General features: G+C 42.1%; 3 protein-coding genes across 3 annotated transcripts; all 3 read right to left on the bottom strand.

Annotated features, from left to right (window-relative positions):
• Positions 1 to 190: 190 nt before the first annotated feature.
• Positions 191 to 2893, bottom strand: LOC115740612 (cyclin-dependent kinase F-1). Its single transcript, XM_048277733.1, has 3 exons — positions 2820 to 2893; positions 2264 to 2763; positions 191 to 1328 (listed from the first exon to the last, which is right to left on the bottom strand). Exons 2-3 carry the CDS (start codon positions 2759 to 2761, stop codon positions 393 to 395), a joined length of 1434 nt encoding a protein of 477 aa, XP_048133690.1. The 5' UTR covers positions 2762 to 2763; positions 2820 to 2893; the 3' UTR covers positions 191 to 392.
• A 1159-nt stretch (positions 2894 to 4052) lies between these two features.
• LOC115740614 (rac-like GTP-binding protein ARAC7) lies at positions 4053 to 7131 on the bottom strand. The gene is made up of 7 exons (XM_030674130.2): positions 6796 to 7131; positions 6486 to 6573; positions 6244 to 6353; positions 5936 to 5999; positions 5709 to 5839; positions 5524 to 5630; positions 4053 to 4441 (listed from the first exon to the last, which is right to left on the bottom strand). The coding sequence occupies exons 1-7, from the start codon at positions 6892 to 6894 to the stop codon at positions 4411 to 4413; spliced, it is 630 nt and encodes a 209-aa protein (XP_030529990.1). The 5' UTR covers positions 6895 to 7131; the 3' UTR covers positions 4053 to 4410.
• Positions 7132 to 11521: 4390 nt separating this feature from the next.
• On the bottom strand, positions 11522 to 19511 carry LOC115740608 (putative E3 ubiquitin-protein ligase LIN-1). Its single transcript, XM_030674120.2, has 15 exons — positions 18478 to 19511; positions 17183 to 17464; positions 16968 to 17053; positions 15697 to 16851; positions 15431 to 15575; positions 15074 to 15331; positions 14661 to 14970; positions 14269 to 14393; positions 14075 to 14191; positions 13701 to 13832; positions 13471 to 13593; positions 12973 to 13083; positions 12701 to 12847; positions 12136 to 12381; positions 11522 to 11930 (listed from the first exon to the last, which is right to left on the bottom strand). The coding sequence occupies exons 1-15, from the start codon at positions 19300 to 19302 to the stop codon at positions 11913 to 11915; spliced, it is 4080 nt and encodes a 1359-aa protein (XP_030529980.2). The 5' UTR covers positions 19303 to 19511; the 3' UTR covers positions 11522 to 11912.
• Between the last annotated feature and the right edge of the window lie 3936 nt (positions 19512 to 23447).

The raw sequence follows: 23447 nt of genomic DNA, 5'->3' as shown, positions 1-23447 counted from the left end.
CGAATATGCTGGCAAATCCATTGTAAACGCAGGCCAAACAAACACTTCATCCATAGGTTTTTATGGTACTAGCAGAACTTGGTGCATCCACCGCTTCCCTGCATGTAAAACTTGGATACTTGACAAATAGGAGATGACAAGTCGATGGGAATCTGTACGTCTCTCGTGAAGGAATCTAAAGAGGAAAAAATGACACCAAGAATATAGACCTCTTATGGTTGTTATTGACAATGGAGTTTTTACAAACAAGTCCCCTTTCTCTATAGCAGCAAGCCTGTGAACGTTGAAGAGATCTTCCTCCAGAATTGCACCGCCTTACAGCATTTCGACAAATAATCGTAGCAAAATCTTACACATTTCTCACAAATTTAATCCCCACATTATCGTGATGACTAAGGGAACTGTATGGAGAAACCAGTACTTGTAGGTGTGTACTTCAAAGGACCAAAGTCCTCAAAATCAGAATCCGAGTCCATGTCATTGTAGTCATGCCAACCACCGGGAGAGTCCTCATCATGGCTATTCTTTGATCGAGGCACCCGAAGTTCACTAATCGGAACTGGAAGTGGTTCTTCGATGAAGTACTTGTCTTGCAACAGTTCCATGGCAGTGGCTCTCACAGCCGGATCATAACAAAGAAGTCGCCGAACTAAAGAGACTTCATCACTTGAGTGGTTCCGCAGGCAGGATTCCAAACCGACGGGGTTTTCGATTTTGCAGAATGAAATCGTTTTATAATCCGGAAGTTCCGTACAGCCTGGCCAGACTTCCTCACTCAGGTTGCCCAAAACATTGAAGATCCTACTAAGTTGGTCGATATCGGAAATCCCAGGGAAAAGGGGTTCCAGAGTCAAAAGCTCGGCGAAAATGCATCCCAGCGACCAGAGATCAACCTCGAGCCCGTAGTCTGTGGATCCATAGAGCAGTTCAGGTGCCCTGAACCAGCGTGTGCCAACACAAGATGTGAGAGAGCCTTGCGCATCTTCTCTGGCCTCTTCGGCCTCATAAGCATAGGAACCTTTAAAAGGATCTTCTTCGATGTCACTGGTCGTGCATGTGGCCAGACAAGAAGTATCGCCATCAAATAGGCTTGTTTCCTTGTCGATTTCACGCCTAGGGTTTTTAGCCTTGAATTCATCCACCTCTCTGAGGTATGCCTCCCTAGTGATAGCTCCCTGCTCTTGACTATTGTGACCATCTGGACACTCAGTATCTGCCTCCACAGTATCTGGTCGCTGAAGGATATCAGCCTGTTCTGATGATCTATCTTCGAATGATTCAGGCTCATAGTCCGGAGCAACATTTCCATCATCCAGGAGTATCCTTGCCTGATCAGTGAATGAAGTGATAAAAATAACCATAAACACAAGACCTTTTTTCAATTGAACAACAATGAATTCAGATCAGACACCTCTAAAGATACAGATTAAGTGACATTTGAATTAAGATGTCAAGAGCAACTCATGCGAAGCATTGAAGCTTTCAAAGGCATTACTTACGACAACAAATAGCAATGGGTTGGCACTGATAAGAAACTCAATCAGCAGAAATCAAATCATTTCCAAACACGCGCTACATGCAGTGCTCTTCTAAGCACCAGAATTGCCCCCGACTTCTTTCAACTCCTAAAATCAATAACCACACCACTGCAGCCGACAACATCAAAGTATGTTTCTACAAGTTGGCTACCTTAATTGCACTGACGTTATCAAAATTTCATTTATGAGGTGATGTCTCTCCATATCTACGCTATTCACCAGCTTCCCAACATTTAAGCTCCCTCTGGTCACAGGATAAACAGCCTTGTGCCGACAGACTAAATCGACAATACAAGGGAAACTCATGATTGACAAATCACATAGTCGACAAATCCTCCACCGAGCTCGTCCCTCCCAAGATCGTTCTGGAGGCAAACAAGAAAATGCGCAAATTTTCGAAAAAGCCCACTGGAGAAATACAAAATGCCCCACGACCGCGAGGCAAAGACATTACCACAGTAACACAGACACTGAACCAACAAAGAACTCCGAAATATACCATGAGGCAAACATCGGATTAGTCATCTTCCACTTCCTACTTCCTACTCCCAATCTCCAACAGCTAAAATCAAATCACAATTCACGAACAGGCCAAACAAACAAATTTCCACCAAGAAAACTCACTAATTATGTTTTTTGTTCTAAAAAAACCAAATTTGAACCGCAATCCCTAAAGAACAATAGCAGAATTTGGCACTGTCCAAAGCCGACACCTCAAAGCTCACCTGGCCAAAATCGGCAATCTTAAGCACTCCCTCCTCCGACACAAGCAAATTCCCAGGCTTCAAGTCCCTATGAACAATCAAATTCCTGTGACAAGCGTCGACCCCGTCCAAGACCTGCAACATCCACCGCTTGATCTCGCCGGCCGGCGGCGACCCACCGCCCCCGTCCCTCTCCCTCTTGGCGTCCCTAATCACGGCCTCGAGGTCGCTCGGGAGGAACTCGAGCACGAGGACGGCGTCCTCGTCCTCCCGCCAGAAGTACTCGTGGAGGAGGACGACGTTGGGGGAGCCGCGGAGGATCTGGAGTGCCTCGATCTCGCGGAAGGCGGACTGGTAGTCGTGGACCTCCTTGAGGGCGACGGTGAGGCCATCGGAGAGGCGGCGGCCGCGGTAGACGTCGGAGTAGGCGCCAGAGCCGACGTGCTCCAGGATCTGGTACTTGGCGATGATCTCCTGGCGGGTGTGGATGCTCCAGCTCTTCGGCGGGTTCGGGTCCATGCGAGCCCAGAGAGAGAGAGAGAGAGAGTGAGGGTGGTGTGGAGGGGAACTCCTGAACTCCTGGTCGCGGTGGAGCTTCGCAGCGAGACGAGTCAGACGAATGTCGTTTTTGTTCTCTTCTTTTTCGGCCAGATAACAAAGGAAGAAAAAAAAATTAATAAATCACAAAAAACATTAAACTGTGACAAATTTACTCTGAATTAACATTTTGACCACAAAAAATTTCAAATCGATACGCCACTAAAAATCTTAAACCCATACACAATAAATTCACCATATAGTAATTTCCGTTAAATTGAATTAATATCCCGAAAGATTCCAAACCAATGCGCCTTTAACGGACGGAGAGTAAAAAATTCGCTGTATAATCGTCGGTTATCTAACTCAGTAATTTGAAGGTAAATTTTAACTAAAATGAATGGATCATAAATTTGTCGCGGGTATTTTTTGGAATAAATTTATCACATATGTATTAATTAATTTGAGTTTTTCGTGATATTTATAAAAAAATGAAAGCAAACTTGGGCATTTTTTTATTTGATTAGATCCTCGACTGTTACTAATTTCTCAGATCAAGTCGCTGGACTTTTATATTTTTCTAATCAAAGCCCTTTATTTTTATGACAGCCGGAAATAGTTTTGCTATTATGGATTATGGAACTCAAAATTCTGAAGATGACCGCAATTAAGTAATGAAACAATGATTAAAAATTTCAAACCTTCGTAACATCGATGGCTCCAACTGGACATGTTACCTCAAATTATCCGAATTTTGGACCACGAGCAACGTGATTAAAACGATTATGCAAATTTAAGGATTTCATAAGGAAATTTTAAAAGACTTTCTAACTTTGATGGCCAAGCTCTCAGCCCGGCAAGTTAGTTCCGAAAAGAGAGAAATTATAGATAGAAGAATAATCTAACTTGATTTCTACTATTGTGGCAGCGAACATTAGGGGATGATGAATGGAACAGGAGAACGTAGAGGATGGTAGAAGTTCACCATCCGATTCTCCCAGCCACGGCGAGATCCGCTCGCTGTTGTTATCGCATCAGAAGCTGCGAACCAGTTTTCCGGTGGCCGGCCTGCTGTATTTCACCAGGATTAGAGGGAGTATGCACAGTTGTGTTCACTGAGAAATGCATCCGTGATCCACTTATTAATTGTGAATTCGGCCAGGTCATCGACGTCGGGGTGTCGGGTATGTTTGGATCGTCATCTTGTCGAGGGTGATACTGCACATGTTCTAGACGAAACGCGCCAGAGCTTCGAACCGGCAACATGAGCTAATGAGCCACATAAGAAATAGTCGATCCATCTCATAACATGTCCCAAACACGACAGGAAACAGTGCACTAAGGTAAAGCCGTGGACAGGAAGAAACATAATAGTAGGCGGTACACGAGAGAATGAACAATTCCCTCCAAGAACACTGGTCAGTTCATAGGGGAAAAATATAAGCAACAAAAGTTACATACAAATCTCTCCCAACCCCTTCTAATGTTGCAGCAGCTACAGCCTACACAACTAAACACCAGTCGGTCATGGCAATCTTCTTCTTTTTTCCGCCCGTTTTCCGGGCGAGCGATTCGGCAAGGATTTGCTGACCATCTGAGAGGTCGGTCACCAGTCTCGACTCCCAGACATGTTAAGCTACGCAACCTCCACACATGATGCTCCTGCAGTCGGTACACGGTACGTTTAAGAAAAGAGTCGAAACTTGCAGATTTACAAATACATTTAAAGCAACTAAGTGGCGCTGTAAGTGACCGTATTCAGTAATGCACTACCATGTTAATCGACTCGATCCTTCTAAATAGATAATGCACAATTTCATGCCCGTTTGCTCTAGCTTTCACAGGATATAAATAAATAAAAAAAAGAGCCAACAGATATCTGATTCTCATATTAACTCTCATCAGAGAACTCAAGTCAAGAATGAGATACTTGCATCTCAAGAAAATTGAGAGACCTGCCCAAACACTGCTTGATTTTGTCTAATCATCAAGATTATGATGTAAAGAGAATAAGCATGCATGGCTATGAACTTCCACAGTTCTATCACAATGAAAGATCACTTGTTCTCTCAGTCGCGACATGATACGTTACTGCAACATCTGAATTGAGCTCATGTGAGGGCCAAATACTTTTCTGCCCAAGATGATGCAAAGGAAAAGCAGATTGATAACTGATATGAGGTGAAGAAACTACTTGACCATCCTCGCAAACATATATATATATAATTCATCTATAATGCATGAAACATCCGTTAACACAAGCATCGGTCGCCTACTCCTCTAGTTAACATTCCCAATGAAGTGAGTGATTTTCTTTTTTTTTGTAGAATTTACATGGCTCCGGTATGATTCGAACATGCCGATGCTAGAAATGCTGACAAGGTACTGAAGTTTCTCTCTTTCTTCACATTACATGTTATGGGATATCACAAATTGCTTAAAGCTTAGACATGAGGTTTTTAAGGGCGTAACATACATGTACTTGGGGTTGGACTTCCACTAGTTCTACAATATATCTGTGTGCAGCTAAGCTATAAATATGAATTCCTGAGACAATAAGTCCTTAGAGCAGCTTTGTCTAATCTCTGCCATGCCAGAAATAGTCGCTAGTTAAAGATAGTCCACCCAAATCCCACGTTAGCAACTTCAATCCCTGATGAAAGTTAAGGATAGTCTCGTCCGCCTAGAGCATAATGATCAGCAAGAAAGAGCTACAGACAGAGCAGATAACAATGTAAACTTACGCAATCGCACAGCCGGACCTCCGAGGCCTTCTAGTACTCGGCATTTCTTTCCTTCTCGGAGGTTGAAGAACCACCTTGATTGCCGTATCAAAGACAGCTTTAACATTCTAACACAGCAAAAGGCAAACACTATCAGCTTTGGTCCGCCGAAAAGTCAAACTTTGTCAGTGGATTTTTTGATTTACCTGCTGAGTCTTGGAGCTGCACTCGATATAAGCTGCAGCGCCAATTTGCTTGCGGAGCTCCTCTCCCTGAGCAGTGGTTATGATGTTAGATCCCATGTGATCAGCTGAATACCCCCTGTCCTCGCGAAGATCTGACATGATTAACAAGATAGGATATATCAATTGCTGATTTATTCTCCGCCGTTAAACAAAGAAGGCTCGTTGTAGATACAAACTAGCTGGTTTACCTAACTTGGTTCCCACGAGAATGACGGGAACATTAGGCGCAAACCGACGGAGCTCAGGCATCCACTAATAATTCAAAAACAACAGTAACGGCTAACTTTATCAATAAATCAACCATAATAAGTGATTCACAAGCACATAAAGAGAGAGTGTATGGCCCAGTGCACAGTTTGAAATTAAGATGAGCCACTTTCATCTGGCAGGATCTGAAAAATGTGCACTACTGAAAGGGGGCAAAAGGAAGTGAGGTGAGAGAGGACAAAGGGGAAAAAAAGTGAGGTAAAGGCATAAGCATGGGAATGATTAGCACCTTCTTTAGGACATTTTCATAGCTTGCTCTACTGATTAGTGAAAAGGCCAACACGAAAATGTCTGCCCCTCTGTAACTCAAAGGCCTCAATCTGCTGTAATCTTCCTGACCTTTCAACATCAACAAAGGCAACACAAAATTACCAAAAGTAAAGAAAAGGAACCAAAAGTTCCCCAAGCCCAACCTCTCACAACAAGAAGAAACCATCATCTATGCATTTTCAGACACACTATTGTAAGTACCTGCAGTGTCCCACAGTCCCAAGTTAACAATCTTCCCATCCACAGCCACATTGGCACTGAAATTGTCAAACACAGTTGGTATATAATCCTGCAACAAAGCAGCAGGAGAAAAAGGAGGATTAAAGAGGGGAGTTTCAGCTGGTTTTTCACAGTATGCACAATCCATAAACTCTTTCAAGATCGCATTTTGCACAGCCAAAAGAGGCAGTCATCCTTGAAAAAAAAAAGACAAAACAAACGGAGGAACAGAGACAGAGACCACTTCACAGAAACAACGAAACCCAGGAGAGAAAAGGCCGAGAGGGCTCACTGTCGGGAACTTGTTGCTGGTGTAGCAGATGAGCATGCAGGTCTTGCCCACAGCCCCATCTCCCACAGTGACGCACTTGATGAACTTGGAAGCACTCATCCTCCTCCTCCTCCTCCTCAACGCTCTTCAGCAAAGGAACTGGAACTCTCAGGTGAAACGCTCACAAGACCCACCTCTCAAAAGGAAGAAGCTTGCACAGATGGAAGAGAGAAACAAGGACAAATTAGCATCTGGGTCGGTCCAGACTCCAGAGCTGTTGCCAGGCTCTTTGTAGAGGAGACTTGTAGTTCAGAATCCAACAAATTAAATGAGAGAGAGAGAGAGAGAGGGAGTTTCCTAGTGGCTCGTAGTCAAATGGTCTTTCATCTACTACTGGAGTCTGCACTTTTTGGTTTTAAAAATTCAATAGATTTCAAAATGCATTTACAATTACAAATCTTGTAATTTGTTTTTTTCAAATGCACCAAGATGATGGGGCCCGGTATCCAACGGCAGCCAAGGGCTATACGGAACCCACGTTTCATTGGTGGCTTCCAACTGTGAAACATTACTACATCCCCAGTAAACCTAGTTGTGTTTTTGTCAACCTAATGCCACAAAATGTCATGATTAATCCTCTGCCATTATTTTCCTCCATCTTCTCGTCAAGATCTCCCCAGGATCCTAGAGCTTTTTGAGGGAGATCTTGGGATTTCTTGTGAACACAAATATGAGATTATAGAAACCGTGCGGCTGTAAAATCTTCCTGAATAGCTTGTGATAACTTTGAGTCGTAATATTCATGTATTTAAAAAATATAATGATGTTTCGTATTAGGTAGAGGGGAAATCTCTATCGCTAAAAACAGATCGAAAGTGTTTATTATGTCGTGCGTTTTGTACGTTGCCATCGATTGATCGCACAATGAAATCATGAGATCGGTAGAGAGAAATCGAATTTCATAATTAGCGAATTTGTAGAGGTTCCAAGTACACCGGATGCACGAGAGTTTTGCGTGGTGTAGGCTTCATGTCAAGAATTTGAAAATCATTTTGAATTAATCTTGGCACACGTAGTTTGTCTGATCTCACCGACAAATTTATTTTATTTTAAACATGACATGTACGCATAAATTATCTTTTGCACATACCATGCCAATGTGAATGGGTTATAGTGACTTGGGACCGAGTTAAACTAATAGACAACGAAGGGTCATGTGGTCCCTATGGGCTATGAGTCCTAGATGTTAGTTTGAGCCTGCTTTACGAATAATTATGCAAAGTCTTTGAGAGCTAACTGGATGATTGAGACGGTACAAAACGAAGCACACATTGTTTTTTATCTGCCGATGTGTCACGATACATTTAACTTTACATTCTTATCTAACTCATCTAATAAAAATTCGATCGACTATCTCGAGAACGAGTTTGAATCACCATTTGTGTACATTCTTTTGGACTCACCTGTAAAAATGAAACACCTCATGTCATTCAGTGATCACTTAAATGCGTCTTTGATCTCTTTGATCACCCCCGAGAACATGTGATTTTGTAACCTTTCAATGCGATGCTTGTTATGAATTAGTAGGTTGCCAATCGGCGCCGGACGTCCCAGTTGTAATTAAAGATAAAGCATAAAACGAAAGCCAAGAGGGAGAAAAGAAATAAAAAATAATAATGATGATGATGATGATGATGATGATGTGATGATGATGATGAACTTGTGAGGCCCAATGAACACGGCCATTGTTTGGCCGTCGCCAGCATGGTGAAAAACGAGTCTTAAGCTTTGTCTTGGGGCTAACGGCAAGAGACAGATGTTGCTGTTCAGACACGTGCAGAGGAGGGCTCGGCTCGGAGCGTCGGATGTGGGGCCCCATGCCCTGTCTTGATTGCCGACCCCACGATGCAAAAGTTAGATTGCCCCCAAAACCACTATATCAGTCTTGTGCTAATAATAAATCCCATAGTGATGCACATGCATATTTTAAATTGACGCATTTATATTATATTTACATTTTTTTGGAAATAATATTATATTTACATTAAATACTAATAAATATGTAATTTTTTTGTGTATATATATGACACATAATATAACACTTGATATATCCCGTCACATTTATCAAAAAATTCACAAATCTATCGGAAGTCAGGGCAATCGTACTACATTTACTATCACATTTACCAAAAAAAAAAAAACCTCACAACAAACGTTGATTTGTGATAATTGTGACACAGTGAATCGGTTCAGAAAATTTAGTAACATTAAAATTAGTTTGGGATAAATGTGATACGGATATACTATTTTGCGCTTTTTTTTTAATAATATTAGACAGGTTGTTGGGTCCAACCCAAGTCATTTTGGCCTTTGTAAAATCTATCAATTGTTCTAAAAGGCGTGATTTAATATTTAATTACTCTAATACTTCCCATCACGATTAGTCTGATTTTTTTTTTTGCCTAATATTAAGTGTGCAAATATATCATTGGGGAGACATACATGGACATGGAAAGATTTGAATTCAGGACCTCATATTCTAATGCCATGTAAATTTTTTGTGAAACTACGACTAACTGTTTCAAAAACTTAAGCTATTGGATGAATGCATGATTTAATATTTAATTACTCTAATGGCCTCCATCCGTGCTTATTATTTTATGCACTTCTTTATTTTGGCTCTATTTATCTGTTTCGTCGAAGACGGTGTGGATCTTAGAAGGAGAAGTCGATGAATCTTTCTCGTGTGGTTTGGTAGGGCTGTACCGTCGAATATTAACGTTTTTTTTTTTTGTCTTGCTTCTTGGTTACTTCTTGGGCTAAAAAAAGGGGTTTTGTGTTTTTTGGATTATATATTAAATAGGAGGAAAAAGGAAAACCGACCGAACAACTTGTTCCAGTTGTGGAATTGGCTTTTACAATGTTTGGGGAACGTATGGTATTGACGACCAACTCGCACGGTGACTTACCAGTTCAACTTCGTATCCATTTGAATGATAGTCAACCGAATCCCACTATTGACCAATATCATTAGTCCTTGTACTTAAATTATCTTTTAGCTGAGCTTTAGTTTAAAGAAACTCCGATTCGCATTATTTCATGGGGGAAGGGTTTACCATTTGATACGCTCGAGCACTTTCGATTTGTAAAACACATTAAATGCTCTGATATTATGTCAGATTTTATGGGACCACGGTTAATTATTATCTTTTTACCTAATACTAAACATGGACGTATTCAATTTGGGAAGGCAAATGAAGCCCGGAGAAATTAGAACTTGGGATACCATGTAGGATTTTTATGGGATCATTGTCGACTGGACATGGTTTAATATATTTAAATATTCTATCACCGTAAATGGACTCGAAACAAGACGGAACGGAATTATATCTACCGGTTCGGTTTGGTGGGTAAATCTAATTGAATCCTTTCTATGTGTATGTTGTTGTGAAATTTTTGTTCAAATTGCTAAATAGTTCATGAATGTAAGTGGTCTGTGCACATCAAAGGAAGAAGCATGGGGAGTGTTTTCAGCATATATTTGAAGGGATAATAACACAAATAGTCCATGAACTTTGATCTAATATTTAATGTGGCCTATGAATTTTTAATTTAACTAATATGATCCATGAACTTTAACCCAATATGCAATGTGATTCATGAACTTTTAGTTTGATAAATATGGTTCTCGAATTCAACTTAGTCCCTAAATTATAAGAAGATGTTCAACTTAGTTATTTCCTTAATTCAAGTTCATGGACAACTTTGAACATTTTTTTATAGTTCAGGAACTAAGTTGAATATATTCCAAAAGTTCGAGCACCATATTGAACAAATTGAAAGTTCGGGGATCACATTGCATATTGAGCTAAAGTTCAGAGACCATATTAATCAAATTAAAAGTTCAAGGATCACATTGCACATTGTGCCAAAATTCAAGGACTATTTGTGTCATTTTTCTTATATTTGAATATGAAAAATAAATTTGTCCAAAAAAAAAAAGAATATGAAAAATTAAAAAATTAAAATAAGCCAAAAAAAAAAAAATGGCTGGACAGAATCATCATATAAGACAAATAGGCAGGGTTCATAGTACAAGGAAGAGAGGATGACGCTGGAGCCCCGCCAACATCAAGTGCGAAGACGACGACCCTTCCTCGGTTTGACCCTGCATGTGCCGGCCTTGCCGCCATTTACTTGAAACCCCCGGTTTGCAAAGTCATATGGACATACTTTAGTAAGATGACTTATTTATGATTTATTTGTGATTATCCTCCTCCTCCTCCCGCCACCACTGCCGCCGCCGCCACATCTCTTTTGCCGACGCCTGCTTTATTTATGTCTTCTTCATCTTAGCTTCTCCTTTGATAAGATCGATACCAATCCACGCAACTAATTAAGCACCCCAGAATAGGATAATCAGCGAGATAGCACAAAGATTTAACATTTATCTTTCGAATTCATCATTTTTCCGTTCTTATGATTCATGGTACGAGCAACTTCGGGTAAGGGTCGTACTGGACACCCTATAAGTTTCATGAACGAGTTAACTTCGAGCACTTGGCCTCTGGAGACAACTCTTAACTTTGCAGATAAGCAGAGGACCCTGCATGCTGGTGCAATGTCTACCTTGTTATGCCCTGTGAGATTTGTCTGAAAAATTGAGAGCACATCTTGAAATGAACTTCTGGAGACTGTCATACCACGGATGGAGCTGATAAAGACTAGACATATACACCTTCTATAGGATTTTCCCAAAGCGTCACATTCGAACTCTTGTGTACTTCGACATCAAGTTTTTCGAGAAGGACCAAGATTTAAAATCTGATATGCGGCAAGCATAGAAGTGATGTGAGCGACAGGTTATTTACGGTTCTGATGATGTGAAGAATGCTGTTAACCTCAAAGGGTTTCATGGTCCTTTTTTACAAAGCACCATCTTTTCAATGGATGAAGAATGAATTTTTCTGACAGCATCAGTTATTGAACTTGAGCTATATACAGTCAAATTATCGAGAACATGCATGCTAACATTGTTGAGGATGCTTATTGGATTGGGAAAAAAGAATTTCATGGGTCATATTAGTCTTCGATTTTCTCGTCTATCCACACCGGTCTACGAAAGCCGCGGCTTCTCTTCAGCTCAAACCCCATGCCTGCGAAGCGCAATACAGATCATTCCGTTAGTTCAACAGTAAAATGCCCAAGAACTGAACCAATGTCACTTTTATCAGCAATTGTCGATGGTAATGCGCTTGATCGTATGATCTTAAAACCTGAAGAACTGGTTGACAATGGAACGATCATGGTTTGTTGTCTTCCATAAATCCGAGCTCATTGATTCAAGGTTAAAATATGCACCTGAATCCGCCCATCAGATGTACCAATCACCAGGAATTCTTCATCTCCGTTAAGGGCCATGCAGTGAATCTTGGCATTGGTTCCACTCTGCAGTGTATCGACTCTCTGATGCCTCTCTTTGCACCAGACTTCCACTACTCCCCCTTTGCAGCCCAAGTAAACGAGGTCTGAGCTCACTGCGATAGCTCGAACATCCGCTGTTGATGGCAGCGTTCCTACGAGCTCGTAATTGGAAGCGCTCCACATCTTTTGGCGCTCCAACGAAGACAAGGTCATTAGCCACAAACAGATATAATGCTACCGCATAACTAAACAGCAAACACTTTTACAAAAGTTGGCAAGATTGTGGAATTTCAAGAACTAAGGTCCTTAATAACACCAGCGATAAAGTAATTAATTGTTGGCACATCCTACATGTCAGCAAACCACGACTCAACTAATCATAAAAGAGTGAGGCCACAAAATCTACTGTATAGCTTCTTACACCTACATCTATATACAAAGATGTAGCCACTTATAATTATGTCAGCCCAAGATATATCCTGTTCTTCCTTATTAAGGATACCTTAACGGCTGCTCCATCCAAGGAAGAGCTGGCTGAATATATCAATCCACTGTGAAGCTGCAGTGCATGAATTGGATGTCCTTTACTGAGTAATTTTCGAGAACCACTCTGTATGCTGTTTAGTGTCCCTGATGCCAAATCGATTTCCTGGGTTCAACCGAAATTCTGACAGTCAGTGCTCCAACAGGAGCAAAAACTATAGCCACAAAGCGAGAGACGGATTTATATGTAATATGGAAAAACAGAGCTATGGAGCAGAAAAAAGCCAGTACCTGAATGCTACTATCATGGCATCCGCAATATAGTTTTCCTTGCACAAGAGACAAGCACTTGATGTATTTGTTTGGATTCAACAATTTTGAACCCCCATTCCATGAATGCACCTGATAGAGCGAAAAAAGCAATTACAAGCCGGGGTGACGGATCAAGAGTGAGGCAACAAGCATGTGATATTGAACTGATCTCGGCATATTCAGGGTTGATTGAATTGAATGGCAGCCTTGACGTTAATGTTGTTCAGTTGCGAAGGGATAGCCTAAATGGTCCAAGGCTATTGTCTTTCAAGAAATACACGGAAATTATTTCATACTGCAGATGAACTACAGTAGGCTACAGGTTTAAGAATTTCATTTGATGCCCAAATTGACTTAAAAACTTGACAGGTTTAACTGTTGCCTTGGACATCTGCACAATTCTCTCACATGTACTCCGAAAAATTCTTTACTTTTGGTCATCTGAATGGAACACGCTTACGATATTTCACAAGTTACCTTTACACCAGCTCCCTGTGGAATGAAGCAAGCGATACTATTAGCCACGACCAGATTATGAACCTGATCCCTCATATCATGTACTTGAGCGCAATGTAATGCATCATCGCCAATAGACCACACCTGCCCAACAGAGAAAGAAAGATGTATCATTAGAACAAAGTGTAGGAATTTTTTCTGACCTCACAAGATTAATGCATTCCTAAGTCCTAGAATCTATTTGAGCGTACCTTTGTTGTTTTGTCGAGAGAACCACTGTACAGTTCTTCTCCAGTTTGCGATACCACCAGGCTGGTCACTGCCTTGGTGTGTTCTCGAACTTCTTGGACCTGGTGAAGAATGCTTCCCCGTCCCGTCCATACCTTCAAATTTGAAAAAAACAAAAAAACAAAAGAAGGGTCAGCTACTGATTTTTCAGTACAGGTACTGATTTCATATGACCATATTTTAGCTTAGGCTAGCATGGACTACAGCCAACGCTGGTTGAACATCAGAAATTTACGTTGTTCATAAACTAAAATGATATTATGATTGACTAGTCTGCCTACACTATGAGATTCACTAGCCGAGATGGATTACAGTTATCGCTGCTGGGAAGAGATACCTTTATCGTGCCATCGGAATGGCCAGAAAATATTATGTCCTTGTAACAAACTATCGACAGAACTTCTCCGTTGTGGCTACAATCAACTTGAACTAGGTCCTTGTGATTCCAGAGGTCCTGCAGTGAAGCACAAAGTGATAAGCAGATACAATCAAAAGCCACTTTTAAGAGGATGCAGAGTCTGACAGGCTTACAGCGCTAGATTCACTTCCTTCGGAGAGAACTTTCAACATCTCGAATGCAAAAGGAGAGTGCTTCTTCAGCTCCCGCAAACCTTTCAAGACATCCTTCATCGAGGGAGCTAGATCACGCAGGCCCTCTAAAATTCACAAATTCAAGGGGTAAACTAGTGCGATTCATTCTGAATGAAACTGTAGATGAGTAGAATAAAAGGTCCAAAATGAATATGCTGTATCAAGGTGCATCTAGAAGCAAATTCACAGCTGATTATGTCTATTACGTTTTCCATTATTTACTGATTAAATCCATGTATTCGATCGAGCACCACTTTTCATCTCGCATTTAAACTTTATGACGCGACTGAGCATCCTTTTACTAAAGGCATGCAATTCATACTGCTACCTACCAGCATCCTGGATGAAGCTGTTTAGAGCGAGCATAGAAAGGGCTTTATCTTCAACATCTTTCGCTGACTTGAATATTTGTAGGAACCGTTTGAGCAGGCAGACTCGGGCTGCTCCTCGAATCCCAGTATCCGGGAGAATGCTGAGCATGTGTGAGAGCCATGTGGCGGACACGAAGCATGCTGAACATAAATCTGCATATCTGCTTTTTAAGCCTTCTGCTAAGGCCTCAAAAAGCAGACCGAATTCATGGCTTACCAGAGCATATGCTACTTTCCTTTCCCAATCATCAGCCGCCTTCTCTTCTTCTCGCTGATGTCATTAAGATCAAGGGAAAGGGCAAACAATATGTTAAAATTTTCGAAGGCCCAAAGCATCTTCGTACTGGTGGAAAGAAAATTTCATAGATGCTCACCCGACTTTCCTCGAATTCAACGTTGCTGTTGCCGAGATGCTCCATTCTCATGACAGTTCTATATCTCTTCTCAAGTCCCGCACGTTTTAGAAGGAAAGCCCGGGTAAGGGGCTTTCCAGACACAGAGAACCTCCCTTGTAACGACATGATTGTCTCGGCAGCAGCCATTTGGGCAGCAGGGAAGTCGGTATTTTTGAGGCATGAAATAAGGGTATCTATTGCCTCTTCCCGGTATATACTCATCTTTCTAGGCTCTGCCTACAGAATTTAAGATACGGAAATATCAGGTGTGGCTTTACCAAAGATAATGAGTTCTAAATTGTGGAGAGAGAGAGAGAGAGAGAGAGAGATCAAAACCAGTAGATCCAGCTGGAGGAGGAGGCCGGCTACAACAGGACATTGGTCTTGGAGGGCCGTCTGCAGATAATTCAGGAAAGTGTGCATGGTACTGAAGGCACCTTCATCCTTTATGATGTGAAGAACTTGCTCATTGAATGTCCTCCTGGGGGAATTCAAATGCAAACAGCATCATATTCATTGAACCCTCCACGATAGATTTACAGAACTCGTGATAAATAATAAAATTCTTGGCATTCGGTAAGCAACTGCTTTTCTTAAACTACCTGTTTAGCCTAACTAGTTCGGAGAGAAAACGAATTATCTCAAATCTCTCTGCATCAGCTGCGCCTATGAAACTTTCTAATACAGGAGCTAACTCAGCTTTATCTGCGATCATGTTTCTGCACTTCCCATCTTCCTTCATGCATTTCGATAAGACGGCGACTGCAGCTACCCTCTCCTCAGACCATTCTGCCTCCAAACTCCCTATGATACTGTCGATAATGCCTGCTGATACCACCTTGCTAGTCATTGCAGCCGCCATGTTTTCCTGGCAGCCCCCGAGAATCTGTCTTAGCAAAAGAACTGATGCTGTCCTTGGCTTTAAACACATTGACATCAACTCATCTGGGCTCTTCTTGATTACCGCTAAGAGGGAGTCTATAATGTCCATTTCTATGAGGCTGATCGCTGAAGGCCGCAACAAGTATATCAGCACGACGGCCTCCAGCAGACCCTTCTTCAACAGAGCCACTATGCCGTCCACATCGGAGTCAACCTGAGTGAGCGTGTGAACCACAGATTTCTCCCTCGACCCCAGTTCGCACAGGAGGAGGACCGTCGCCCTCAGGACCCTCGTGTCCACAGAATTGAACAGGACCTCCACGAACCCATTTATGACAGGAGGCCTAGAGAGCATGTTCACAATGTTGATTTGCAAACTGGCCTCCTGCCAGAACTGCTTGATCTGGAGGACGGCCATCTCGGACTCCTCCAGGATCTCCGACATACAGAGCTTGTTGATATTACGCCGTAGCTCGCCAACTGTTCCATCGAGGCTTGCTTGGCTGATGACACTATTCGGCGAGATGGAGTGCATCATCGGCTTTGCAATCAGGGAAATCTCCGGGCTATAACTCTGGGACTTGTCCAGAAGGGCACCGGGGTTCTGCTCCTGCCAGCTCGCTATAAGGCGTTTGAGCACGTAGTTCGTCTTGGGAAGCTGAGTGCTCTGCAGCTTCTGGCGCGTGATTGGGCACGTCGAGTTCCCCCTGTCAAGCCACTCTTGGATCGCTCTGCGCTCATACGTCTGGCCCGTCTCCAGAGTGACCGGGTCGTCGAAGAGGTTGCTCGTGATGGGACAAACGAAGTCTTTAGGAAGGGTGTGCTTTCCACCACCAGGCGGGTTTTCGGACTCTGCCATGAGTTGTCCCGGGGTGCTGATAGTTATAAACAAGAATATTTGCAAACACAACGTAAGCAGAATCAGAAAAAGTACAAGGGACAGGGTGGTGATGATAAGTTAAAAACGCATAATTTCAAGACTTTCACCCACCAACTCGGCTCCTCAGGAATGGACTGCCTTTGTTGCTGAGGATGGTCTTTCCTAGGCTCGAACAAGGCCATGCTCCTGTTCCTTTCCTAGAAGACAAGAAAACGACACCATTTAAAAAAAAAAGAAAAACGAGGACAAAAGCGGACGCAGGTTTGATGAATCCAATGCAGAGACATTGTCCATCTCTGTTTCTTGTTTGCGTCGCTCGGGTTCACCTCGTCTTCGGCCTCGGATTCGGAAGAAGCCCCGGCGGCCGAACCGTCTCGGTCCGACGAAGAGCTGGAGGCTTCGGAATCTGACGTCGAAGTGGGCGGCGGCGGAGGAAACGGCGTGGATCTGATGGCGGGAGGAGGTCGCTTCTGGCTCCTCAGAGTGGCGACGGTGGCGAGCGAAGTTGCGGAGACCCTTTGAGGATAAGATGGCGGGTTGCTGCTGCTGCTGCTGCTCCCACCGATGCTGTAGTATTCAACCGACCGGTCTGCTTCGGCCCATATTGGCTGCACCAAACAAAGATTGATTTGCAGGGAGGACTTTGAGCATGTCCCAAAAAGTCAAACCGAACTCCAGAACAAGAACTCGCCACGAAACGATATTTTCTTCACGAATGACCCTCGAGAGAGAAAGTGACGGTGACTTTTTCCGGGAAAATTTCTACTGAATCCCGCGATGGAAAAAAAAAAAAAAAGGTGCCTTTTGGGTTTTAGCAGATTTTGGCTTTGGAAGCAAGAACGAAGGGAGCCGGAGCCAGGTCAAGCTCATTTTCGTAGAACTTTGACCGAGTCAAATCTTTTTGTTCAGGAGAGAGGTCAATGCTAGACTTGTTTTCCTAGACTAAATCAATCACGTCTCAAGAAATACCGAGATTCGGAATTAGGAAGAAAAATCGAGTTCGCATCCACCAGTGACATCATGATTGATTATATTCATCATGTCAATCATAAAATAGAATGAATTTATGTGATATTATTTCCTTAAAAATATTATTGGAAGAATGTTTCGGACTAGAACATAAAGAGTTTTGAAAAAAAAAATTGTAACCATAGACAAGTTATATACATAAAAGAAAAAGGCTTGATATGCAGATTTGATTTTTGGAATCGTTGGTTGATTCTTCTTTTCTTGTTAGAATATGCATTTCGAGATGGACATGGGATGATACGATGACGAGGATCATGTTCCTCGTCTATGTTCGCTAGGTGCAAAACTCTCTCTTGCCAGTATCTTGCGTTCTGGTACATACTATAAAATGTGAAAGTGGCGGTACTATGGACTTGCATTAATCGTTTTATAATCGAGAAGAGCTTGTATGTTGAATTTGAGTTCGAATAGATTTCACAGAAAAGATTGTATCTACTAATCAAAGTTCATTTTGTGCTATCCATTTACAAGAAAAGAACGGATATATTTTTTAAATTCAGAAAATGCGTTTATTCAAAGGGGAAAAAAAATAGATTATTGCGAAATAGTACTTGAAGAAGAAAAAGGAAAACAGGAGAAGAAAATGCATTACATTATACCGTCCATGGTGGAAGCCCATCTCCTCTGACTCCGCCGTCCGGTCCTCCGCCGTCTCCTCCTCCTCCTCCTCCTCCTCCAACGCATCAACTCTCCCTCTCTTCTCCACCACCACGGGCGGCGGGTTCACCGTTTTCCCTCCATCTCCGCTCTCCAGGACCTCCCTAAAGTACCTCGAGAAGACTGCGCAGTTCGCGTCGATCACGCGCTCGTAGTTGCTCTCCAGCTCCTTCAGCTTCCCCGCCTGGTCTCCGCTCATCTTCGAGAGCACCTTCGTGCACGGAAGAACTACCGACACGTCACACGAGGAGTCGTCATTGACGTGGCTTGCGAAATGAACCGGACCCGCATCCGCCATGATCTTTGACCTCTGGTCGTTGAACCACTCGAGGACGGGGATGAGGTGGACCAGGAAGAGGTCCTCGAAGATCGCGGGCGCGATCTCCGACCGTGCAAGGGAAGGATCGGAGGAGAACACATCGACCAGGCGGAGAGCCGCGTCCAGAGGCCGACCGCAGAGGGAGTAGATGAGGGACAGGAGGAAGGAGGAGAAGGAGGAGCCCGGCTGGGAGAGGAGGAGCTTCTCGGCGAGGTGAAGGGAGGAGGACCGGACGGAGGGGTTTGCGGTGGAGATGGCATTCTCTAGGGTCTCGGAGGCGAGGCTGAGCGGCCGGAGGAGCGGGCTGGGCTGTGGGAGATTGCGGCGGAAGGCGGAGAAGAGCCTGTGGCGGAGCTCGGGCTGCGAGAGGGCTTCGGACAGGAAGGCAGTGGAAAGACGGAGGATTTCGGAGGGCACCGCGGTTGTGGCAGCGGTGGTCATGGTGGTCCGTTGGCGGTGCCGAAAATGGGCAAGTGGGAGTTGAAGAGGTGGTGATATAACCGGCCAAAGAGGTAACAGTGCTCTTTGTGCTGGGGCGGAGACGGCTAATCAAATGACCAAAGTGACCCTGCGGCAACAATGGTCAATTTCTTTATATATTTATGATCTTGTATTTTGCTTAGGGATAATAACATAAATTATCTCTTAACATTGGCCTAATATGCAATGTGATCCTCAAACTTTCAATTTGGTCAATGTGAATCCCGCATTTGAGCCCAGTATGCAATGTTGTTTTTGAACTTTTAATTTGTTAAATATGGTCCCCGATAAATATTTAGACTAGCCCCTAAAATATATGAAAATAATAGAATTGATTATGTAATAGTCTTTGGACGATTGTTAAATTGACATTATGTTTTGAGCCATAAAAAAAAAAGAATGACCATTAATTAAAGTTATTGGGGGTTCACTCCTTGAAGAATTTGTGGCCCACCACATCTTGTTATTCTCATAACCACCCAAAAATTGTTATGCTAGCTAGCAAAACTTAAAAATATAACGAATGTATCCTTCTATTAATTTAAGCGAACATCTTCATATGATCAAAAGTTCAAGAACCACAACGAACATATTAAATTTGAAGGACGACATTGCATATTTGACTAAAGTTTAAAGATCATATTGAATAAAATTAAAAGTTTAGGGACTACATTGCAGTTCGAAAGAACACTTGTGTCCTTTTTTTTCCCCTTTTGCTTACACCGGGAGCGAGAGAAGGGTAGCATGGTCATTTCGAGGGGGCTTTGAAATAACGCGGCAAACTGAATGTTCATGGTATAATAGGGTGGGCCCCCCCACTTTGCCGACCAGGCCGGCTTGACCGTGGATCAACCTGTTAACCTTTCCTCCGCCTTCAAATTGGCGTTGCCCCCACATTTGTTCGATTTTCTTAATGAACGTGTCTTGGAGCTTTATTTCTTTGGGACCGAGTCTTAAATTCTTCGTGGAGCTTAACGACTGAGTACAAGACAGAGAGAGATAAAGAACCGCAAACTATCTGTAAACAATGAGCAAAACTTGATTTGACAGGGTACGCGCTCCATGAACAAGGCAAAGCTGATTTTTTTTCGAAGGTCAAAGTTGGACAGCATCCCACGCACATCATTCGCCTCGTCATGACTGATTTGGAGAAGGAAATTTCAGAGAGAGGAAAAGGGCGATCTGCATGGCTCAGCCGATACTTGGAGGGCGAATGAGAATATGTGTGCGCGATGAATCGCTAAGCCTAGAGGCCCGCATCCGACTCGAATTGATAATCGGACCATATGAATGCAACACTATGACAATCGTGGCTCGAGCTCGAGTAAATGACAACTTGACTTGTCATGGAAGATTCATTGAAGATTTTCTTTCTGCTTTGTTAGCATTTAGTGTATCTCTTATCAAAATTTGGGGTATCTATTTTTTTTGTTTGTTAGTGAGCATAATATGTGGTACATCTCCATAATTAGGCCAGAGACATTTGATAGATTTTATGTTTTTCATTTTCTGCTAAGCAAATACCTTATACAAATATTTGAGTTGTACTATAAGCAATATAACCAATTAATTACGAATTCTCTCATGGAAGCCTAGCTTTAGACATCACGCTAGGCAATTTGACTTGCATTGTTCGTGATATGGCTGAGGAAGCATCTACAAAGAGGGTTATTGACCCTTCCGACGATTTTGGAAGCATACTCGTTTCATGCCTGCCGACCCAGGATAACTACACAACAACTATTGCGAGCAAAAAACAAAATTGGGTTTATTGACAAATTACTAGAGAAGCTGTTTGATAGTTTGTTTGTAAAACAAATTAAGAGGCGCCTTGTCCTACATCGAAAGGATGTGAGTGCGCATGTGGACTAGATTTGGCACTAATCAATAATTACTATTTTTTTTTATTAAAATGTGAAATTATTATATATATATATATATATATTGTGTCCTTGCGAAACAGTGTGACTATTCACAAAGGAATTACAATTATTTTTTATTATTTTATCATTTTGAATTTAATTATAATAAAATAACCGTTTTGATTAGCCAAATAGTACGACTGTTCGCAAAGGAGTAGTTATTATTATTATTATTATTATTATTATTTAATTTTGAATTTTCTATTATTTCTTATGATCTTTTGAGTGTTTATGTCTATTCGGACGTAACCACAGGTTCGGATATGAAGAGTTGTGTTCAAATTAACTTTCTTTGAAAATAAAGAGTTGTGTCCGAATTAACTTTCTTTGGAAATAAAGAGTTGTGTCCGAATTAATCTCCTTTGGGAATGAAGAGTTGTGTTAGAAGATAGTTACTTTTGGACTGAAGAGTTGTCTTCCCTTCACTAATATACTCACACTACGACTCTTTTCGTTTTACACTTAAAAAATTTCAGAACTTCAATTTTCATTTTTCTAAAAAAAAAAAAAATACATCCACCTGCTCCAATTGTTTACCTAGAGATATCCTAGAGAAATATCATAATTTCTATTTGATATCCTTATCGAGATTTTTTTATATCCTGAAGGATATTTGCTGAAAACCATTAGCAAAGTTGTGGGGTAAATAAATCCTTAAAGAGAGTGATATCACGCCTCAAAGCCCGATTCCGTTGTTCATCCCATTTGCTAAATTTTCCAATAGAAGCCGGATCCAACAACACCCAAATTTAATACCCGAGATACTTGTAATTCCATGACAGTTTCATAGATCTCCAATTCCCTCGACAAGCGTCTACGTGTAGCATGGCATACGCGGGGGAAGCAAAGGTAATGTGGGACGAGTTGAAGGAGAGACATTCTCAAGGTAATGGACCTCAAATTCACGGGATCAAAATCGAGATTGGGCTGCTACGGCAAGGAGGACCCTCGGTGGTGGAATGTTACACCAAATTCAAGGTCTTATGGGATGAACTCGATGATTATGATGACTTTCCAGAATGTACATATGCTGCAGCCATGAAATATGCGAAAGAGGAAGGAGGTGGAGAAGATTCACCACTTTCTTATAGGCCTCAATGCCGAGATCTATGAGAATATTTGTTCTTAAATTCTCAACAATGCACCATTCTCGTCCATAGCGAAGGAAATGCTTTCACAGTGGTTCTACACTCTTCATAGACCACCAGCAGCAGTTTTGGCGCTATTGCATAGAGCGATCAAGGAGGTCCTCAGGGGACTGAGACAACCGCAACAATTATCAGTATCAGCATTTGGTCAATCTGCTCACAGCGATGAAACCTTCTAATGATCAACTCTTGAGTATGGTCTATTAACACAATGATCTTTCCACAAATTGAATTATTGATAGGGTCACCTCCAAACATATGACAGGAAGATTTTTGCTTCTAAATCAACGAATGTTCACGGATACATGTCCTACACGAATTCCAGATGGAAAAGTGATTCTCGCCACTCATGGAAGCGATGTTTATTCGAGCCCTAACTTTATTTCGCTCGGTATCCTACATGTCCTAAATTGTAAGCGCCATAGTATTTCTGTTGAAAAGTTAAGTCCAAATCTGCAATGCCTAGTAAGGTTCCTCTCTTCTCGATGTGTCATACAGGACCTAGCCTCGACCAGATCAATTGGAGTGGTTAATGGGTGGGTGGGCACTCATTCAGTTTTTCCAGTGGTCAAGTGCAAAATACTGACATGTGACATCCACAGTTGAGGCACCCATCGCAACAAAAACAGAGGAGAAAATAACCAACGAACAAAACATATTGAGATTAGCTGTCGCTTTGTTTTGGGGATGTATAGTCCGGGGCCATAAGAACTGAGCACATGTCCACTAGATCGGTTACATTTTTCGTCAGCAAGTTGGGCGGGCATTCACGACTTTCATGCGCCAACTTGAAAGGGAGTGTTATGAAAGGTCTATTGAAGATTGTATGTCTATATTTTTAACACTTAGTGTATCCCTTGTACAAATATTTGTGCGGTACGATAAACAACACAAGCAATTACTGGTTCCCTCACAACTAGAGAACCCTCACAACTAGGGAAAAACGCAAGACCTAGAAACCCAAGAGACACTTCAATTTCTGGGAGGGCAAAGATCAATACTAAGCTTTATCTCAACACTAGAAGAAGGTAATAAC

The sequence above is a fragment of the Rhodamnia argentea genome, chromosome 4, assembly GCF_020921035.1.
Source record: "Rhodamnia argentea isolate NSW1041297 chromosome 4, ASM2092103v1, whole genome shotgun sequence".
NCBI classification, from domain to species: Eukaryota; Viridiplantae; Streptophyta; class Magnoliopsida; order Myrtales; family Myrtaceae; genus Rhodamnia; species Rhodamnia argentea.
This window is presented reverse-complemented; position numbering and strand designations above follow the sequence as displayed.